This window comes from Aquila chrysaetos, chromosome 12 (genome assembly GCF_900496995.4).
Source record: "Aquila chrysaetos chrysaetos chromosome 12, bAquChr1.4, whole genome shotgun sequence".
NCBI lineage: Eukaryota > Metazoa > Chordata > Aves > Accipitriformes > Accipitridae > Aquila > Aquila chrysaetos.
This window is the reverse complement of record NC_044015.1, coordinates 3279017-3298363: the sequence shown is the minus strand read 5'-3', so window position 1 is coordinate 3298363 and position 19347 is coordinate 3279017. Positions and strand designations below refer to the sequence as shown.

At 48.1% G+C, this 19347-nt stretch overlaps 2 protein-coding genes across 6 annotated transcripts in view; one reads left to right on the top strand and one right to left on the bottom strand.

Annotated features, from left to right (window-relative positions):
* UHRF1 (ubiquitin like with PHD and ring finger domains 1) overlaps positions 1-19347 on the top strand; it is a 35066-nt gene that overhangs the window by 732 nt on the left and 14987 nt on the right. The window contains exons 2-5 of one of the 2 annotated variants that reach the window (XM_030033306.2): positions 12021-12103; positions 15529-15640; positions 18019-18179; positions 18527-18702. The gene's annotated coding sequence lies outside the window, so the exon portion shown is untranslated. The remainder of the gene's footprint in view (positions 1-12020; positions 12104-15528; positions 15641-18018; positions 18180-18526; positions 18703-19347) is intronic. The other variant, XM_030033307.2, reaches the window with a different exon arrangement.
* LOC115349270 (perilipin-3-like) lies at positions 81-10145 on the bottom strand. 4 transcript variants are annotated; one of them, XM_030033305.1, is made up of 9 exons: positions 10073-10098; positions 5723-5847; positions 4923-4999; positions 4255-4450; positions 3540-3622; positions 2283-3213; positions 1644-1843; positions 1331-1459; positions 81-1237 (listed from the first exon to the last, which is right to left on the bottom strand). In XM_030033305.1, the coding sequence occupies exons 3-9, from the start codon at positions 4980-4982 to the stop codon at positions 674-676; spliced, it is 2163 nt and encodes a 720-aa protein (XP_029889165.1). In that variant the 5' UTR covers positions 4983-4999; positions 5723-5847; positions 10073-10098; the 3' UTR covers positions 81-673. The 4 variants fall into 4 exon arrangements, with proteins under 4 accessions (XP_029889165.1, XP_029889164.2, XP_029889163.1 ...); XM_030033304.2 differs by lacking the exon at positions 5723-5847 and having other exon boundaries at positions 10073-10145; XM_030033303.2 differs by lacking the exon at positions 10073-10098 and having other exon boundaries at positions 81-1234; positions 5723-6639.

Here is a 19347-nt window from a genome sequence, read left to right as displayed (position 1 = left end):
CAGAAGATCGCTGAAGTCATTTATATGACTAGGAAAGATAATCCCACTGCAAATTGGCATGCTTAAAAGAAAATCCCACCTTGCTAAGTGTTTCTCTATGAAAGAAAAAGTGTTTGGCTGATCCATAACGAGAAGTGTCTTCTGGAGAAGCAGCCTCCTGCCCCCAGCTGTTCGTGGTCTGCTGCAGGGCTGAGCCTCTCCGGAAGCACAACATGCAGAAAGGAAGTCATGTCTGTAACACATATTTTTAAACTTGTAGAAGGAGGGAAACGGTATCAAAGGTCAAGCGCATCATCCTCTCGATCTCTGCAGCTTGGATGAATTAAAAACAAATCCAACATTAAAAATAAGTTGAGACCAGTTCTCTCCCACAACTTGTCTCAGCAAGAATTAGCCATTCACACATACAGCTGGGCTGACTTAAAAAGCTGAAGTACAGGTCCCCATCTTGCCTTTCAGTGCAGCAGCATGATTTAAAAAAATAGTAAATCAAGATATGGAATCACCCCACCTTGGTTATCAAGTCTCCATGCAAACTACATCTTACTGTAAACTCAGCCTGGGACAGGGAGAGCGCAGGAGGAAGTCTTGGCACGACTGGCAGTTGGACACACAATTAAAAGATAAAATGCTGTTCTAGCCAGGGAGCCTTGGCCAGAAGAGCTGGAATTCTTCAGAGATCTTCCTCTGGTGCATTAGTTTTTATCTCCTTTGCAGCCAGTGCCACCTCTGTGTCTTTCTCTGCTTTCTCTTCCAGCTTCTCTACCACTTCACACCCTTCCCCCAGGATCCTGTTTGCTCCCTTTGGCTCTTCGGGTGTCTTAGCCACCTCCTTTGACAATGGAGCTTTTTCTAGCATAGGTGATTTTATATCAGTCACCAAAGCTTTCTTCTTCTGCTTTCTGCTATCCTGTGACACTTTAGCTATCGCCCTGAAGGGACCCACAAGCCAGTTTAGAGGGGTGTTCTGAGTTACATACTCAAACAAGTCATCTAGGGACCTTCGGGCTTCTGCCACACAGTCCTGGCTCTGGGTCAGGGTGGTGGGGGAGAGGTCCTGGAAAGACATAGCACTGGAAAAAGAACTATGGAGCTTGTGGATATTTCGAGTGGCCTGATACACAGCTTCTTGGATGTTGCTGGGGAGGCCTTGGATGCTGGCTTTCAGATTCTCATAAACAGGTTGTAGCTGCTGGGTGATGATACGCAGCATAGCTAGAGTCCGTGACTCTACCTGCTGGGAAAGAGATATAGCTCAGTTACTAGAGCAGATGAGATAGATGTACACCATCCACAAGAGGCCTGGTTAAATATGCCCTTCTAGGGATACCTCTGCTTGGGAGGCAGTTTTAACTTGGTTTCCTTTGGGTTGGGTCAGGCTCCAGTCCACCCACAGCTGATGGAGCTTCTCCTGCCCATCCAGAAGCTTCTGGCCAACCTCCTTTTTCACAGATTCAATCTGATGGGAAAAATGAGAGGAACAGCTGTATTGCAAGCACACAATCAGAAAAGCACAAGTGCTTCCCTCTCAGGGAGGGATCCAAGATGACATGCAGCTGGTACAGAATGGAGGAAGAGCTTCCATCTGGATAGTAGGGCAGGAAGACTACAGACAGGAGGAAAGAGGAAAAGCATGTTTGTACCAGTTTTATTGCCAGCTGTAGTCGTGAGAGAGTATCCTGGGTGCTTTGCTTAATGCGCTGCACTTTGTTCAAGGAGTGCTGGTAGGCTCGGTGGCGGACTTTGTTAGAGAGGGAACCCAGACGCACAAAGTAACTCTGTTGCTGTTTCTGCTCCTCCACAGAAGCCATACCAAATCCCTCCACAGTGGTGGCCAGTTTACCTGGAGGAAACAAGAACAGAGATGCAGCTGTGCTCCACTCCCACAGCTGTATGGGGGGGGGAAGAGGCAAGATCACCCATTAAAAAAATATGAAGGCTGAAGCTTTCTGTGAAAGCAGTGGAGGTTTGTAGTTGCTCAGATATTAAAGGTAGGCTAGTCCCTGCTCAACATGTTCTCTTCAGATAAGCAGACTTGACAGATAGGTTGAAGCATGCACCCACGTGTTTATTTGCCTTGAGGCTGATGGGCAAGGACCAGCTAGCAAATGCTTGAACTCTGTCCCATACCATGTGGCAAGTCAGTGTTGACAGACAGCCAACTTGGTGACAAATTCAGAGCTACCTGTCTACTTCAGAAGATGAGTCTTGCAGAGTCAGGTGCTCTCTAGTCATGAGGGAAAGGATTTGCATTTACAACCGCCAGCTAAGCATTTTCTCACCTAGTTCCTCCTCTGTCATCGGGAGGTACTGATCCACCAGATCTTCTGATATGCCCAGGACAGATTCCACACCACCTGCCACTGCTTGGCTCACTGCCTTGGCTTTGCTTATGCTGTTGGTCACCACTGAATTAGTCTTCTCCACACCCTCCTGGATAGCCTCTCTGCTCTGCTCCAAAGCTGTATTTATTTTGCTAGTTATGGTGCCATATGCAGCATCCAGAGCTGTATTGACTGTAGAAGTGACCACTGATTTGGTCTTCTCAACACCATCCTGAACAGCCCCTTTGGTTAGGTCCATTGCTTCAGTCACCGTGTTGGTCACAAGATCCTTTGCACCCTGGGCAGCCCCCACAGCAGCAGTAATCGTAGAAGCAACTGCAGACTTGGTCAGTCCAACACTGTCCTCCACAATGTGTTTACTGAGATCCACTGCCTCAGTCACCTTGTTAGTCACAAGGTCCTTGGCACCCTGGGCAGCCTCCACAGCATTGACAATAGTAGAAGCAACTGCAGACTTGGTCAGTCCAACGCTGTCCTCCACAATGTGTTTACTGAGATCCACTGCCTCTGTCACCTTGTTAGTCACAAGGTCCTTGGCACCCTGGGCAGCCTCCGCAGCATTGACAATAGTAGAAGCAACTGCAGACTTGGTCAGTCCAATACTGTCTTCCACCATGTGTTTAGTGAGGTCTACTGCCTCTGTCACCTTGTTAGTCATGAGGTCCTTGGCACCCTGGGCAGCCTCCACAGCACTGTTAACAGTGGAGGTGACCATTGACCTAGTCAGCTTGACACTGTCCCCGACAACATTTTTAGTGAGGCCCACAGCTTCAGTCACTTTATCAGCCATTGCTTCTTTTGCCTCACAGGCAGCATCCATAGCAGATGTCACTTTGGTGGAAACCAGCTGCCTGGTGTCTGAGATTACCTACAACAGGGAGAGGGAAAGATTTTTTTTTTTTAAATCGGTTTTCCCTCCCTGAAGTAGATTTTCCATATGGCTAAATTGTGCTTGCAGTCTTGTGGGGGAGCTGGGGAAGTCAGTACGCCTATATTTACGTGGACATGTTCACTTCCACATGCTGAAAGCATCTCTCCAGCTTTCATCAGCTTGCAGTGCCTCCTCTAGCCCATACCAGGGACTGACCTGACAAAGCAGCTGAAATTTATTTCCCCATATTCTTCTGTACCCATAACAGTTCCATCAAGCAAGACATCAAGTCATGGCTTCCCCAGGAAAAGCCTTTACTTTACCTTATCTGCTGGCTGTTGAAGGAAAGGCAAGTTCTCCTCCAGTTGATCCAGTCCTTTACAGGCATATTCATTTACAAGTGCAACTAGAAAAGACAACAGGTACCAGTTTATTCTTCAATTTGGAGAGGGGTTTTTGACCCTACAATGGCCAATTCAGGATACACTCATGAAAGCAAGCCAAAAAAGTCACCACCATTCTGGGATGGGGTGTATGTGTGTTTTGTTAAAAAGTGAACAAACCCTACAATTTGGCAGGTTCAAATAGTCTCCATTTTGCCTTCCCAGCTTACTAGCTATTGGCAGCACATCGCTCCAACTGGAGTGTAATACTTGCCCCTGGTGGGTAGGGCAACTGGTTTAAAGGGTTGAAAAGTGTTGGGATGAGACAGACTGAGCTATATCCAAGATGGACACTGCTACTACTAGTTGGCATGCTCATAACTGGGAGTGGTGGAGAAAGAGCAGGGAGTTTTTGCTTAGTGACTTAAAGAAACCACAGACAGGAGGCCAAACTTTGTTTCTGCTACCAACAGTTTCATGTCCATGAAATTCAGTGGGTTCATTGAGCAGCTGGGACTGCTGAGTGGAAGACTCAGTGCTACAATTAACTAGAACAATGTGCTACAGGAGATGGATATCACCCAACAGACACATGAAACTCCCCTCCCCACTTATTCCTCTGTGTAGAAAGGGTCACTCCAGCCTCTTCACTTACTTTGTGGCTCAAGTTGGTTCAGGATGGGCTGCGCCCCGCCAACCACGCTACCTACTGCGACAGCAGCCACAGTCTCAGCCACACTGCAGACACCACTGAGGTAAGGATGTGTCTCCTTGGTGTAGTTGTAGGCAGATGAGACCAGGTTGAATGCAGAGTTGAGCAAGGGCAAGCTGGTTACCCGATTGACAGCACTCTAAAACCCAAGAGAAATAAGTGACATTAGAGATCCACCTCAAGCTGGTGAGTGAGTACAAGCCATGTGTCTATCCAGAAAGGTCCTAAGGGGACATCCAGTCTAGCTCCTCATCCTTCTTAAACTAAGAGTTGAAGGGACTCATCCAAAGATCACTAGCAAGTCAGCAACAAGCCAGGATTGAAAATTCAAGCTCTGGGCTCATGAATTCTGAGTCACACTGAGTTTCAGCATCAAACCCAGATGTGGAAATAGGACCTGTAACAGCTCATGTTTCAGAATTACTTGCATTACTTGAGCCAGCCCTGAAGTTCTCTCTTGAGCAAAAAAAGTTAGCTTCTGTGCATACGGTTAATCTTTCTGCTACTCTCAGCCTGGTTTTGAGGTGCTGACCAAAGTTAGTTTATCAGCATTTCTGTCAGCAGGTAGTTTAACTGTTGCACATTAGAGTACTAGCTGCCCTGGCACCTACCGCTTGCTGCTGTTCCTCAGCATTTAGCAGATCTTTTTTTGTGGTCTTTTCTGATGCCATACTGAATTCAACTGCAGCTGAAAGGAAAAACAAGAGTATAACAGCATAAGTACAACAATTTCCTTCAGTGAATTACAGTTTTAGCAAAACTGGAGAAAAGCAGAGGGCAAAGTTGGGATCCATCATTCAGCATGTCCTAGGAACATTAGAGTGACATCACTAATCTTTCTTGCAAGGGTATGAAGATATTTGAGACTCCATGATTTGTGATGTGCAAATATTTATGTAGGACAAGGACTGTACCCAGTCACCTCCCTCAATCCCCAAACAGCCAAATACTTTAAATAACCATCCTACTTATTTTATTGCTGATAACATTTGACTGGCTTCAAAGCTGCAGGTTAGAAGTGGGTGAGAACTATCTTATGTGTCATGCATTTTCTCTGCTAGAGATACTTCTGGTTCAGCTTCCCGCTACACAGGCTCTTTGCTGGCCAAGGACTGGAACACTTGAAGGAAAGATGCACCCTGCAGAAGCAGGGCTAACAGTGGGAATCACTGAATGTTGTCTCACTCGATCATGACATTGCTGTCCTTCTAACAAGTCCTGCTGAAATGCAGCTGCAGCAGGGCTTGTTACAACAGTAGTATAAGTAATTTTTTAGTTTTAATTTTCAAAACGTGACAAGCTCAAATAGTTTAATAATGGAGTTTAAAATTAGAAATATTTATTTTGAAAAAAAACTGCCTGAACTTGCTTAATGCCCTGTAAGGGGGTAAAGCCCTCAGTTTTCACCCACTTTGTCTGAAGTAGAGATGGGTTTTGCAATGGCTTAATCCATTTTCCTCTGAGGGGGAGGAAGAGACTGGCAGGACTTCAGCTCTCCTCCAGAAAGATGTCAGGGCCAGAGATTGAACAGAGATGCTGAAACAGCAATAGGCATATTTTACCTTCTTAAAAAGTGTCCAGAGTTTATAGCCCCTCTCCTCTGAAGTACCCTTTGCAAAGGACATTGAGATGAGAGTCATTTGAGTCATTCCACTATGCCTGTGTTCATAGTGGGGAACTTTGTTATCAGCTTCCCCACCACTAACTCCACCAACACTGGCACTCTTGCAGCTCTGGGAAGGATATGAAAATCCTTCAAAGTTTTCCTAAAAGCATGAGCCAGGTTTCGCAGCTGCGGCATTCTGGCTGGCTACCTTGAAACTTGCCTTCCCATCCTACTAACCAGCTAGGCAGGAAATCCCTCCTCACTTCCTGTGAAACCAAGTCTCAGAAGTATTCTCATTACATAATGGGATTAAAGAAGTATAAAAAGAAGTATAAAAGTGATGCAATATCTTGAATGTGTATTGGCATCCCCAGCATAGACCTAGGTCAGTATCTGGACACTCCAGTATCGTGCGATAAATCCAGGATTACTTCTCAGCCTTAGTCAGGCACAGCAGGGATTTCAGTGCAGTGTCTGCTTTTCTCTCCCTTGCCAGTTAATTCCTATTCTTAGAATTGCTATGGCATTTTCCAATAAAAACCCCCAAACCAAAATTCCTCACAAACCGGATTCCCAAGCCAAGCACTGCTCCAGGCTCACTGGCAGATTCTACCCAAAAAACTTGCCATCTGATTTGTGACAGAGGCCATTGTCTTGTTTCTTATGTTCTTTGACTTGTATAAGGTTTTTATTTTGCTGTGGAAACAGGAACAGAGAGCTGGGGAAGAAGTAGTGAAACAAGCATTTGTTAGCCCTGAACTAACCATGGATAGAGCTAGGGGAGACATCTCAGGAGGTAACTTGGCAGGACATCAAATATTGCTGCATTAACCATGCAATTAGTCAGCATTTTAGTGAGATTCAAGCAAGGCAGGGATGCAGAGTGCTACATGTTAGCAGCAAAAGTTGTTGCAAAAGTTGTCACAAAAGTTGGGACCTCCAGCCTCTCAAGTGAGAAGCCCAGATCCAGCCAGCGCTCTTCTGCACATTCCTGGTAACCACCCTTCCCCGGGGGGCTGCCCCATTTAACAGCACAGCAAAAATACAGCTTGAACTTTATCAGCCTGGGAGAACTTGTAGAAAACTGCTCCAAAGAAAAGCAGGGCTTGAACATAAAGTCTCAGTCCCAAAGTCCACAGGGTTTGCTCAGTTAGTTGTTATTCGCCTTGCTCTGCTTCAGGGCAAGTTTGTTGTTTTTTTTGAGGCCAAGTAGGCTGAATCAGTCTGCAGCCCTGTCACAGGGCAAAGCACAACTACTTCAATACCATTACAAACAACCCCTTTGCTCAGTTATTTTACTTCTAGACAGGTAGGAAAAACCTCAAACTGCAGAGTGTCTTACTGACCTTGGTGTCAGGGTTAGCGCACAGAGGCACACCGCTGCAAAAAAAGGAGGAAAGGACTCTAGTATGCTAGCAAAAGTCAGGAGTAAATCCTTGGCTGATGTAAAAACTAGTGCAAGGTTAGAATCAACCTCTGAAGTACTAGGAGCCCATCTTAATTATGGGTGCAGCTGTGTCAGTGACAATCCTTGCAGCACAGTCACATTAGAACATGGTTTGCTTTCCTCTGTGTAGGAGGAATCGGCATGTGTTGCAACACCAGTATTTGCTGTGTGGGCACATCTTTGTGAGCTCACAGCATGGTTTTATTTTCTCTTTCTAGGCTCTCCTCTACAAAAGTGCAAAACAGACCTTGTTTTACTTCAGAGAGTGGAGGAAAGCACAGTGCTTAGCAACTCTGGATCAGTTGTTTCAGAATCCTTTGGAGAAAGGCACAGCTTCAAGCCAGCATAGTTGCAAGTGGGAATCCCAGCAGGCAGACCCCATGCATGGGAACCACCAGGCAGAAAAGCACAAACAGCATCACCATTTGCTTTGGTTACGGTTTGCTTTGCATGAAAATTATGATCAGATGATTTCATACCATTGGTACATCAGAAATTATTAGGTCACTGCTGGAGAAAGTTCTTGAAACGGGTAGTTTCAGAAAGATGAAACTCTTCAGTGCACGTTTCTAGCATGGCACAATAGCTTAACTGCTGATGATTGCCCAATTTGGCACAAGTCTCAGCTCAGTGAAACAGCAAGGGCAATGGCACCAAAACTGCCAAGCTGCTACCCATTTTCCGTGCCTTGTACTGTCACAGCCAGTGCAACATGCTAGCCTGGCAGAAGAGCAAGTACCTTCCTGCTGGGGTGAGCACCACCTTTGATTTCTGTCACTCTGACAATGACCAGCATACATAAAGCTAGCTCTTTAACTTGTGCAAAGTTTTTATTTTTCCTGTGGAAAGAAGCTCTGCCCCATGAAGATAGCCTGCTGTTACATTGTCCTGCAGACAGAGAGGTAGGATCTTGTTGTTCAGGAAGCTTTTCTCCTTTCCAAATGTGTTTTACCTTGAGAAGACAGATTGAGCCATAGCTAGCGTGCCTGGTTCAATAGCTTAACTGGCAATTCCTTAATGACCATTTAGGAAAACAAAGCTAAATTTAGTGCTTTAGATATGAGCAGGGAGGGCTAATCTGGGCAAAGGTATTAATTTGTGGTTAAAGCACTTATTTACATTCTTTGAGATTTGCCACTGATACCCCAGTTCCCATAAATGCAGTCAGCAGAACTGGGTCACAGGATGTCTGCTGCAGTTGGAAATGGCACTGCCCACAGCCAAGGGAGTTGTTTGCAAGTGCTCTGAGGGCAGGGTTAGTTTTGGGAGGAGGATAGATGATTTTCAGCTTTGACCTTCAGACATTAGTTTCAGAATTGGTGGCAGAGATGCCCATCTAACCCTTCTGGAAAAGTCATCAGCATTAGGGAACCTCAAAGATTAAAGCCACTTTTGCAGATGGAGGGCAGGTTCCCCCGCCCCCCCACTTCCAATGGAAATTAGGCACCACAGCCAGTGGCCATTACTAGGTCAGTAACTCCTTGGCACAGTGAGTGTATAAGCTATCCAAGCTACGAGAATTTGGATGTATTTTAGGAAAGAGGAGAGGGAGTTTAATTAAAACAGCTTCTGGGCTTTCCAGTACTTTCCATTTACCAATTTTTCCATGAGGACAGACTCACTTTCAGACAGAAGCTATAACTTGCAGAGCAAGCAGCATGCTGCTTGCTTTTTAACACACATTTTCATCTGGAAGTTTCAGCAGAACCGGCTTCAGTAATTGAAGTCCTTCACAGCCATACCTGAAACTACAGTTTCAGGTAGTCACAACCACATTTAAGAACCCTGTTAGCCTTGACAAACACTAAGCTAGTTTGCTAAGTGCTCCCTCCAGCAAGCTAGCAGAGCCATGCATGGCTGCAGCCTCTGTCTCCAGAGAGACAGTGCTCTTGAGCAAGAAAGTTACCTTGTCACTCAGGCCGCCCCCTTCGTTAACACCATTATCATGCCTACACCAAATAATCATGTGAAATAGCTACAGGCAGGTCTAGCAGCACTGTCAACAGGAAGAGAATGCCCAGCTGATACATGTGCCTCCCAAAGCACGTACCGCTTCCCCCAACATCGACGCAAGTCAGCGGTGTTGTCCAGGGTGCACATCACGCGCTGTCCGTGTGTGGCTGGGTCGGAGAGCCACCTCCTGCAGCCCCCCTGACACAGCTTTGATCTTCACCAGATGATAATCAGAAACAAGCTTTCAGACCCAAAGGTGCTCAATCACAGATCAGAGACCCATAGCATTACCAAGAAGTCACCTCAGGGCTAGGAGGAAGCATTTAGGGAAGAATTTGAAGCCTTTCAGCTCTTCCCCAAGGCACAGCAGATGCAGCACGACTCCATACGGTGTCACCTTTGGCCTCAAAAAGCCAAGACACCCCCCCACCCACAGATGGGGGAAAGCTGCAGAGACATAGCACACAGCTCTTTGCTTTCCCCAGGAGCTGGAAAAGCCCTGTGAGCACAGCTAGGGGAACACAGCCCCTCAGCAGGTACGTTTTTAGCCCCAGTGCTCCCCAGGGCCAGGAGCCAAGGGCTCTAGGGATGGAGCCAGCTCCGAACCCAGCCTTCACCCTCCGTCCCTGTGAAGGCTGCAAAGAGCCACCGGAGGCAAGGAGCCGCAGAGCCCCTGGGGAAGCAAAGGACAACTTTGGGGAGTCCCTCTCCCCCCACCCCAAGCCAGAAACGCCTCCCCACCAGCCCCACCTTACCTGCCACCTCCGCTCCCCAGCACTGACAGGATGGGGAATGCTGGGCCTCGCCCCGCATAAATACCCCAAGGGCCCGATGAGCAGCTGAGGGAGCCAATCGGAATGCTGCAGGTGCTGGCCTGGCCAATGGGGAGGGGATGGGAGAGGGAGGGGCGGGCGGTGTCTGTGGGGCGGGGTGAGGGAGGCAGGTGAGGGGCTTGGGGGTCCCTCCAGGGGCCTGATGGCCGTGGGGTGGGCGGGGGTCCTGCTGTTTGTCCTCCCCCCAAGAGGGACATACCTGTCGGGGTGTCTCAGAGGGCCCTTATGGAGCTCATCCGTCCCCAAGCGCTTTGGCCTTGGGGGTCGTGCCATGGGGCGCCTTGCCCCACAGCAGCTGTGGACAGGGATGCACCCCCCCCCTCACGCCCCGGCATGGCGGGGTGCTGAGGGACGCAGGCGCTGGAAGTCTACGGAGATCTGTCCCACGGTTGCGAAATGGGCTCAGCCCATCGGCCTGCAGGCACCGCTCCTGTTCCCGTGCTCTTGCACGCCTCATCCTGCTTGCCACCATGTTGACCCAAATGCACTGCCTTGCTTCTGGGAGCCAAGAAAGGCCTGGCCAGAGAGTGAGTTATTCCTGCAAACACTGGAACAGACCTGCTGGCAAAGGTGTGTCTGTGCTGCTAGGGACACGGATTCAAGCGTGGGCCTTGCCCGCCATTCACAGTGGGGATGTGAAACACATCCTCAGCCTGGGTTTAGCTGTATGTCCTGGTTTTGGCTGGGATAGAGTTAATTTTCTTTCTAGTAGCTGGTATAGTGCTGTGTCTTGGGTTCAGTTTGAGAAGAATGTTGATAACACACTGATGTTTTCGGTTGTTGCTAAGTAATGTTTATACTAAGTCAAGGATTTTTCAGCTTCTCATGCCCAGCCAGCAAGAAGGCTGGAGGGGCACAAGAAGTTGGGAGGGCACACAGCCGGGACAGCTGACCCAAACTCCCAAAGGAATATTCCATACCATGTGACATCATGCCCAGTACATAAACTGGGGGGAGTTGGTCGGAGGGGGATCGCTGCTCAGGAACTAATTGGGCATCGGTCAGTGAGTGGTGAGCAATGGCATTGTGCATCACTTGTTTTGTATATTCTAATCCTTTTGTTATTATTGTAATTTTATTATTGTTATTACTATCATTATTAGTTTCTTCCTTTCTGTTCTACTAAACTGCTCTTAACCCACGAGTTTTACCTTTTTCCTTCTGATTCTCTCCCCCATCCCACTGGGTGGGGGGGGGAAGTGAGTGAGTGGCTGCGTGGTGCTTAGTTGCTGGCTGGGTTTAAACCATGACACCGTAGCACTGGAGCTGCTTGGAAAGAGGGTGCTGGGGCAGGAATTCAGCCCCTGTCCCCCAGGTTGGAGGACCTGTTCCCCAGGTGGGCACGTGCAGGGTCAGCCAGTGCCAGCAGGCAGCTCGTGCTTGGCTTTTTCCAAAGAGCAGTTGCGTTAGCAGCCAGTAGCACAGCTGGAAAGTCCATGCATGGGTGGTGGGGCTCAGCACAGCAATACCTGCTCTTGGGCTGCTCCATGGCATCACAGACATTGTCAAGAAGCCCCAGAGAGGCAGGACATGGTGTCTGTGATGTGAAAACATCACTTAGCCATGACGTTTTCTTGGCAAATCTCTCCTACCCTGCAGCATGGGTGCTGTTACTCAAGGAGTAAGACATGCTCTCCCACTCTCAGCCTTTGCCTCGCTACAGCAAATACATGATGGTGAAATATGCTGCTTCTCAAGTTTGCTGTGATTTTCAAGATAGGGATTGCCTTTTATTTTTATACTTGCAGAGGGCCAGCAACGCAGGACTCTGAGACTGCCTGGGGGAGGTTTGGGCTTCTTAATAGCAATAACAAATAATGAAAATTTTAGTTAACGCTTTGCTTTTCCATTTGTGCCTTTTCATCTTCAGATCTCAAAAACTGGTTTGAAACTATCAATTAAGCTTCCTGTTGTCTGTTTTCAACATCAGTGGGGGAGGAAACTGAGGCACAGGTAAGAATTGTATGAAGTCTTCTAAAGCTATTAAACTGATTGAGTCACCTTGTTTTTGGCCAGTGAATGCAGGAGACCTTGAGTCTCATTTCTGTATTGTCCACAGTAAGCCAGGAAGGCAGTGGGAGCAGGAGATTGTCAATGGTTTTTGAAAACGTGCTGTTAAGCTGACAAAAATGTAGACAATTATCACTTCTCAGCTTTAAGGTTAGAAGAAATCCCCCTCCTTAATTAAGTCAGACTTATCATGGAGTCGTTGGCTGTAAAGACCTCTGGAGGTCAGGTAGTCCAACCTGCTGCTGAAGACAGGAGTATTAGCAATGCCAGGTCAGGTCAGCTGTGGGCTTTGTCAAGCTGAGTCTCAAAAAGCTCCCAGGGATGGAGATCTCACACAGCCTCTGTGGGTATTGGATCCAGTATTGCATCACGCTCCTAATGAAGAAGCAGTTCCTAATGTCCACTCTGAACTTCTCCAGCTACAAATTGTGGCTTTTGCCTCTTGTTTTACCACTTGCACTGCTGAGAAGAGTTTTTGCAACATTTGTCTCTGTGAGATAAACTTCATATTCTAGCATCACCTGGGGACCTTTCATCTAACAAACTCCCTGACAGTGCATGGTCCCTCCTTTGATCTCATTCCCTTCACAGGGTAAATTGCAGTTTTGAAGTGTTCAATGCTGAAGCTGATTAGCAAGTGTCACATTTATAGGTTGTGATGTGTGTATGGGAAAGAATGGACATTCTTGTCTGTCCTCTAATGATCTGATGACAAGTTTTGTCTTTTTTTTCAGGAGCCAGGAATCAGGAAATTAGTCCTGTGTTTTTCTGAATGTTGGCCTGTATATGGACAGTTGCTTTACCTCAGCTAAAGTGTGAATGATGCAAATTGTTAGTTAGTTCATGGGTGTGAAGTGCCTGAGTAGGTCAGTTGCAGCGGTGATGGTGAAAGTCTCATGAGGCAGGTTGTATTTCATCACCTGAGTGTGCAGAACAGCACTATCTGCACGATGCACCATCATGTGGCTTGTCATGTGGCACAGACGAATGTGAGCAGAAGTGGCAAGTGGTTTGCGTGAGATAACATCGGTAATTATAATTAATAAGACAGTGTTTAATATCTAAAGTGTAGGTTTAGATACTAGGTCAAAATACCAATGCTTGGAGCTCCTGCTGAGTGGTAGACCTGCCTGCAATGCCAGAACACTGAAAACGTGGGGATTGCAATTTCAGATCAAAGGTTTGCATGATTATTTCTGTGATTCTTGTTACTGTATAAACGCCACATACTTAAAGCCAAGATAAAATCAGTTCTAAGAAGTTTGGTGGGCGTGGGAAGGGTGTAGGAGGAAGCAGAGAAACATGTTTGGGGAAGAGAAAGGGAGTCGTGTTGGCTGGAGTGAACGAGCCCTGTGGCACTGGGCAGCGCTTCCCACAAAAGGCAGCATCACGTCAGTAACTGCGGCCTTTGTGTAAATGCTGCATCATCAAGACATGCGGCAGAATCCTTTGGTGATGCCCAGACATAAGGCCCGTCTCCCGTGCCTGTCGGCAGCCAGGAAACCCCACTCCTCTGCAGCGCTGCTGCTAGCTTACAGCTCTTGTTTCAGCTGCGTCCTGGGGTCTGCATGGCTTCTCAGTTGTCCCAGTTCTGTTTGGATTTCTGTTAAGCGGAAAACATGCAGGTATGTGGAGGATTTGGAGGATCAGGCCCTTATGTTGGGTCCCCACTGTTGGGCGCAATTCCTTTCCCTGCTCTGAGGTGCATCACAGCTCAGCATCGTCTCTCTGGGGACCAGAGGCCACATGTGACATTGAAGTGCGCCATCTGCAAGTGTTCATCTACTGCAACGGAAACGATCTTGTTGATTGTCCATGGCATTTACTCCATTAGCGGCCTGCCATGATGCCATGGTCACCTTCCCCAGGGCAGACACAGGCACGAGAAAAGATGATTCAAGGGTGAGGCATGTGTTGCTTTGATTTCTGTTCCTCAGTTAAGTCAAGCAAAGCCCTTGGGCTTCCAGCAAACTGCTTGAGAAGCTCTGTACTGCTGAGGTCAGGTGTTCCTCTTTTAGGAGCTGCAGCGCAGTGTTGTCTGGAGCCCACTGAGGGGACAAGTCAGCCTGTGGTCCGTGCCATTCATTGCTGTGCAAAGTCCACAAGATGTTTGCTGACAGCCCCATCTGTCTCCACTGCCTGGAGACTTTTTCATGTTCCTGTCTTCCTCTCTCCTCCACCGCCTCCCCTTGCTGGGAGTGAGTGGTCCTTGGGGTAGCAGTGGCAAAAATAGTTTTAGCTGATCACATCAACTTAAAAAGCACTCTTTCCCCCTCACACTCCAGCTTCCTGTCAGCCACAGCACTTGGTGGTGCTCATCACAGCAGCCTTGTCCAAGGCCACAGTCTGAAGGAATGTTGAGTGTCCTTGAGATGGTCCTGCAGTGCTGGGCATCTGGATCCAGAGCAGAGTGACCGGGGCAGGGCTGTGGCAGAAGACGAATCCCTGCTGGATCCTGTCCTATGCTACCCATCTGTTAGTCTCTTTCACCAGTCTATGGCCTTCTGAAAACAGTTCTCCAGAGAGGTACCAAAAGCTGCAGCCCAGCTCTTGCCTCCCAACAACACCTCCTGGTCTCTCCAAGTCTTCAAAGCACTTTCCTAGTTCAGGGCATGCTGCAGCTCTCTACTGCCCTCAAACTGCATGAGCAGAAACAGGACTTGCCTGTGTCCTGCTTCCTGGCTGCCCATCTCACCTTGAGGGTATCCCAGCCCCTGCTTCCCTTTCGGCAGCTTACCTACCCTAGCATAAGGGCGGGCGGCAGCAGCTCAGGCAGGTTCCTTCCCTGAGCCCCAGCCGGCTCTGCCCTCACTGCAGGGAACAGCCTGACCGGTTCTTGGCTGCTCTCCCAGTCTTCCAGTTCACCTTTCTGCTGGTTTTCAGACTGCAAGCTGTTTTTCTACACCCATCTGCTTCTCCCTCTACTGCTGCACTCTTGCTTCATACTTTTAGGTAGAAGTGGGGTGGGTTAACATAATGCTGGTTGGTTTTTGATAGATGAGAGAGGGTGGATGTCATCTGGGCCTGATAAGTGTGTCCTCTCCATCTCAGGCTGTTGGTGAGACCCCTACTCTTGCTTCCCCAGTAATCAGAAACACAGGCTCCTTTTACCTTACTCCCCAGCTGTGGGGTTTGTCTAGATTTACCCCAATTATTTTGGAAATTGTAGGATCGTTAAGGAAGGCAGCATTTGTCCTGGACCCCAGCATCATCTCTTCATTTTGGTCTTCCGAGGAGTGGTGAAGATCTCATCCAGGACAACTGAGTGCAAAACAAGTAGCACCTTTTAAATGTATTTGCTTAAGCTGCTGTTGATATCTGTTGTGCAGACAATGGTTTCACCAAGGGCAAATATGTTTTTCCCTAAGGAAATCTGAAGAATCAGAGAGCCTCTTTGCTGAAGCAGCAGAGAAAAATTGCTTCTTGTTCAGCTTCCATCACCAAAGAGCCTTGCATGGAGGGAGAGGAAAACAAAATCTGGTGAGTTCCTGTTGCTGGGTGCAGCATGACTCTGTATCATCCCAGTGGACATGGAAACTTGAACACGCTTACTGAGACTGCTTGACCTTACATATAGGCCCTGCTGTTTAACCTAGGGGAAAGTCTCTTGCTGTGGTGCGTATGATATGACCGAATCATCACTAGTCCTTGCGAACAGCTATGCAATGATATATGTATTTGCACACGTAAAAGCATAAATATTAGCGCCTGTGAGGAAGGCCCCCCCCCCCCCCCCCCCCCCCCCCCCAATGGTTAAAAGCAGTATGTTCTAGCTATCTTGATTTTCTGTGACCAACCATCCTGGTTCAGGGAGTACTGGCTCTCAGAGCACTTCCTACGGCTCAGGAGGTCTAGCCATACAATGCATCTTGTGCTAGAAGAGAAACATAGTGCAAACCCCAGGACAGAGATGGCAGAATTTACTTACGGTGTCACTTAAACACTAAGAATAAGAAGGTTCAGCAAAGTAGTGGAAGTTTGTGGATGTTGAGTAGTAGAAAGTTAAGGCTCTAGATGAGAACATGAGAACTCTGTGTGTCCCCAGCTCAAATAGTTTTGCTTTAGGACCCGTGTTTTCCTGCAGTGGTTTCCAGTCACGAGTCACAGCAAGTCCCTCGGACAAAGCAGATGTGGCCTCTTCAGCTGGTGAGTGTGGAGGGGAGCCAGGGAGGTTAGCTGAAGGAGAAGTCAAAGGTGCACGTTCCTGAACCCAGCTGGCCTTCTGCAAGCTAAGCAACTTGCTGCTACCATGAGTCCTTTGAACATTTAGGGTGTTTGTACCTCTTGTGATGCTTCTTGTGGGTTTATGGGACCAGGCCCCCTGCTATTTTTCCCAGAAAGTGCTGCAAAGGCATTGTAAGGGCTGGACTTTGAATCATAGTAACTGTAACGGGGAGACTGTGCTGCCTACCCAAGAATAGAGTATCTGTTCCAAGGATTCCCCTTGGAATTGATAAGACCAGATACCAGTTTTTCATCCAAGACTTGTTTTAATGATGTTTATCAGCTGGTAGCTCTTATGTACATGCCTGGTCTTGCGTTTCTCCTGAAACATTGTGCCAAAACTTCACTTTGAACAATATTTCCATGGGCTGGGAGACTGTTAGAATTTTGTCTTGCTAACTGCATCTTTTTGCAAATGAATTCAACAATGCTTTAAGTTTTCACAAACTGAACTGGATATCCCTGCTGGCAGGAGAACCGAGATATTGTTTCTTCACAGCATGGGGCATTTACCAGATGGCAGAACAGTGTTTTCAATCAGAATTGTAACTCCAAAGAAAAGAAATGCCTAAAAATCTGAAAAGGGAGGAAACTAAAACTCATCAGCCTCTTAGATAACTGCAATATAACCAAGTCATGATCTTTTTTTCTGACAGTCCGTGGAAACCCGAAGCTCCCAGGGCTTTATCTCACTAACACCAAGTTCTCTGTAAGTTACTCTGGCAATGTTCCTGTTTTAATAGAAGAGAGAACCTTAAAAGGAAAGCATCTATAATTTAACCTTCAATGAAATCAATGTTCCACTACTAGAATGACCTAGAATTGAGCCTTATTTCAAGTGATTTGTAGACGCAACTGAACAGTGTGTAGGATGCAGCCCAGTTTTTGCAGTATGTGGATTCACTGAATGAGTAAAAGTTTCTCTAGAAAGTGGGCTTCTTGTTTTCTGACTCTGATACTTCTAGGGGTGCTACTAGTCATATGTAGCAACTGGCCAGAGCCTTTTCCTTGAACAGTCCATGTCTTACAGTAAGACTGTGTTCCCTGCGCTGTGATGGGACTGCCGAGGGTAGGAGGATGTATGTGTATTATGTACTTGGATACGTGTAGGTATAGTTCTTAAATAGACATGAGAAGGGACCCGAATGGGGCATATGGTAGGGTCAAATGCAAGGCAATAAGGTGCTGTCAGAAACATATTTTAGCATCTTTGTGTGCGTGACATGAATAGCTAACTGTTCAAATATACAATCCTTGTACATCAGTTTAATGGGACACAGGGTACTCAAGGAAAGAAGGGTCAGGTCCGTATCTTAAAGTGGCCTTTTTTGACCTTCTTACGGCACTGCTGTAGAGATGTAAGTGATGCTGAAAATCATCTGAAAGAGGGTAGTAAAAGTCTGTCATTAAACTGTCCTGCATCTGGAAGTCATGAGGGATGTGGGTTCTCCACTCCTCTGGAAGTGGGACTGATGTGGGTGACAGAATATGGAACCAGGTACGCTGGTAAGCAACACTACTTTAAACTTTAGGCTAGGAGGTCCAACACCGAGATGCTTTAGACATGCGACCTGTCCTTATAAGGGTGAAAATGTTTTTTCCAACACTCAGCCTTTCCTCTTGCTCCCTGCCAGGTCTGTAACATCCGAGAACCCTCTCAGGCTGTGGGAAGGGCTTGCTGCTGTGTAGGTCAAGGTTAAGACTCTAGTGCATCTACAAGGGGAAAAAATGACTTTCTGGCAAGGCAAAGCCTTCGGATCTGGAGGAAATGAAGCCTGACTGCTGCAGGTCGCAGGTCAGATTCAAGGCTTTTGTGCATTGACACATGCCTAACCTTTGGTACTAACCTAATCTAGGCCAGTGACTTTCAACTGGTGATCTGTGGCTTAACTGTGGGATCCCCAACAGATCCTAAGAAAGGAGGGGAATAAGGAAGACGTGCACGCTGCTTAGGAGGCTTTCGTGTGCTGTATGCATTCTCTACAGCAGTCTGCAAATCAGGGGGGTTGGGAGGGTGCTACATCCCTCTGACTTTGTATTTTTTAATGTGAGAGGTTAGCTCTGTGGGTGCAGGGGGGTATAACACGGGAAATACTGTTTTGCATTTATCTTCAGTGCGCCTCGTGTTCTCTTTGTCCGTAGACGCAGGACGGCGGCTCTGCGGGGCCTCGGCAAGTTGCAGTGTTGGTGGAGCTATTCTGGCAGCACCGAACCCGCCGCCATTCCCGCTCTCCCACCCCGAGGTCTCTCCCCCCCTCAATCACCGATTTTTGTGCTTTTCTACTTCTTGGAAGCTGACTTTTCTCAGAAACCTCTCGGTAATCCCCTGTTTACAGTTTACTCCATCCGATGGCCGTCTTTAGCAAACTTTGTAATTTTTAATTTCCTCATAGCGTGTGTAGTTTTGGGGAAAGACATCCTTCCGGACCAGCCCTTTTTGTTGGCTCACGCAGCCACGCGCACGGCCCTGCCGTGTCACCCAGGCCACGTTTGCACGAGCGGGGCCGTACACAAGCCCCAGAAACAACCGGGAGCTAACGGCCCCGGGAGTTAGAGGCCTCTTGCGGATTATTCAGATTATTCGCATTATTCGGATGGCGACAGGGCCTGGAGCTCCCTGGGGGGGACAGGACCCCTCGGCCGAGGGGGTGCATTGGGACGGCGGCTGTCAGAGGGAGAACCATTCGGGTCTCCTCTCCCGCAGGCTGTTCACAGGGCTCTCCGGGACCCGGTTTTTAGAACAATAACCGGCACCGTGGCCTCGGCGAGGGGCTTTCCCGGCGGCAGAGCGGGCGGGGGGCGGCGGGTCGGGGCTTCTCGCCGGGGATCCCCGGTGGAGCGCCGGTTCCGGTGGGTGTCCGGTCCCCCGTCTGTCGGTCGTTCCTTACCCCCCCCCCCCCCCCCCCCAAACCTCTCCTCGCCCCGGCTCCCGCGGCGCGGCGGTCCCGGGAGGTGGCGGCGGC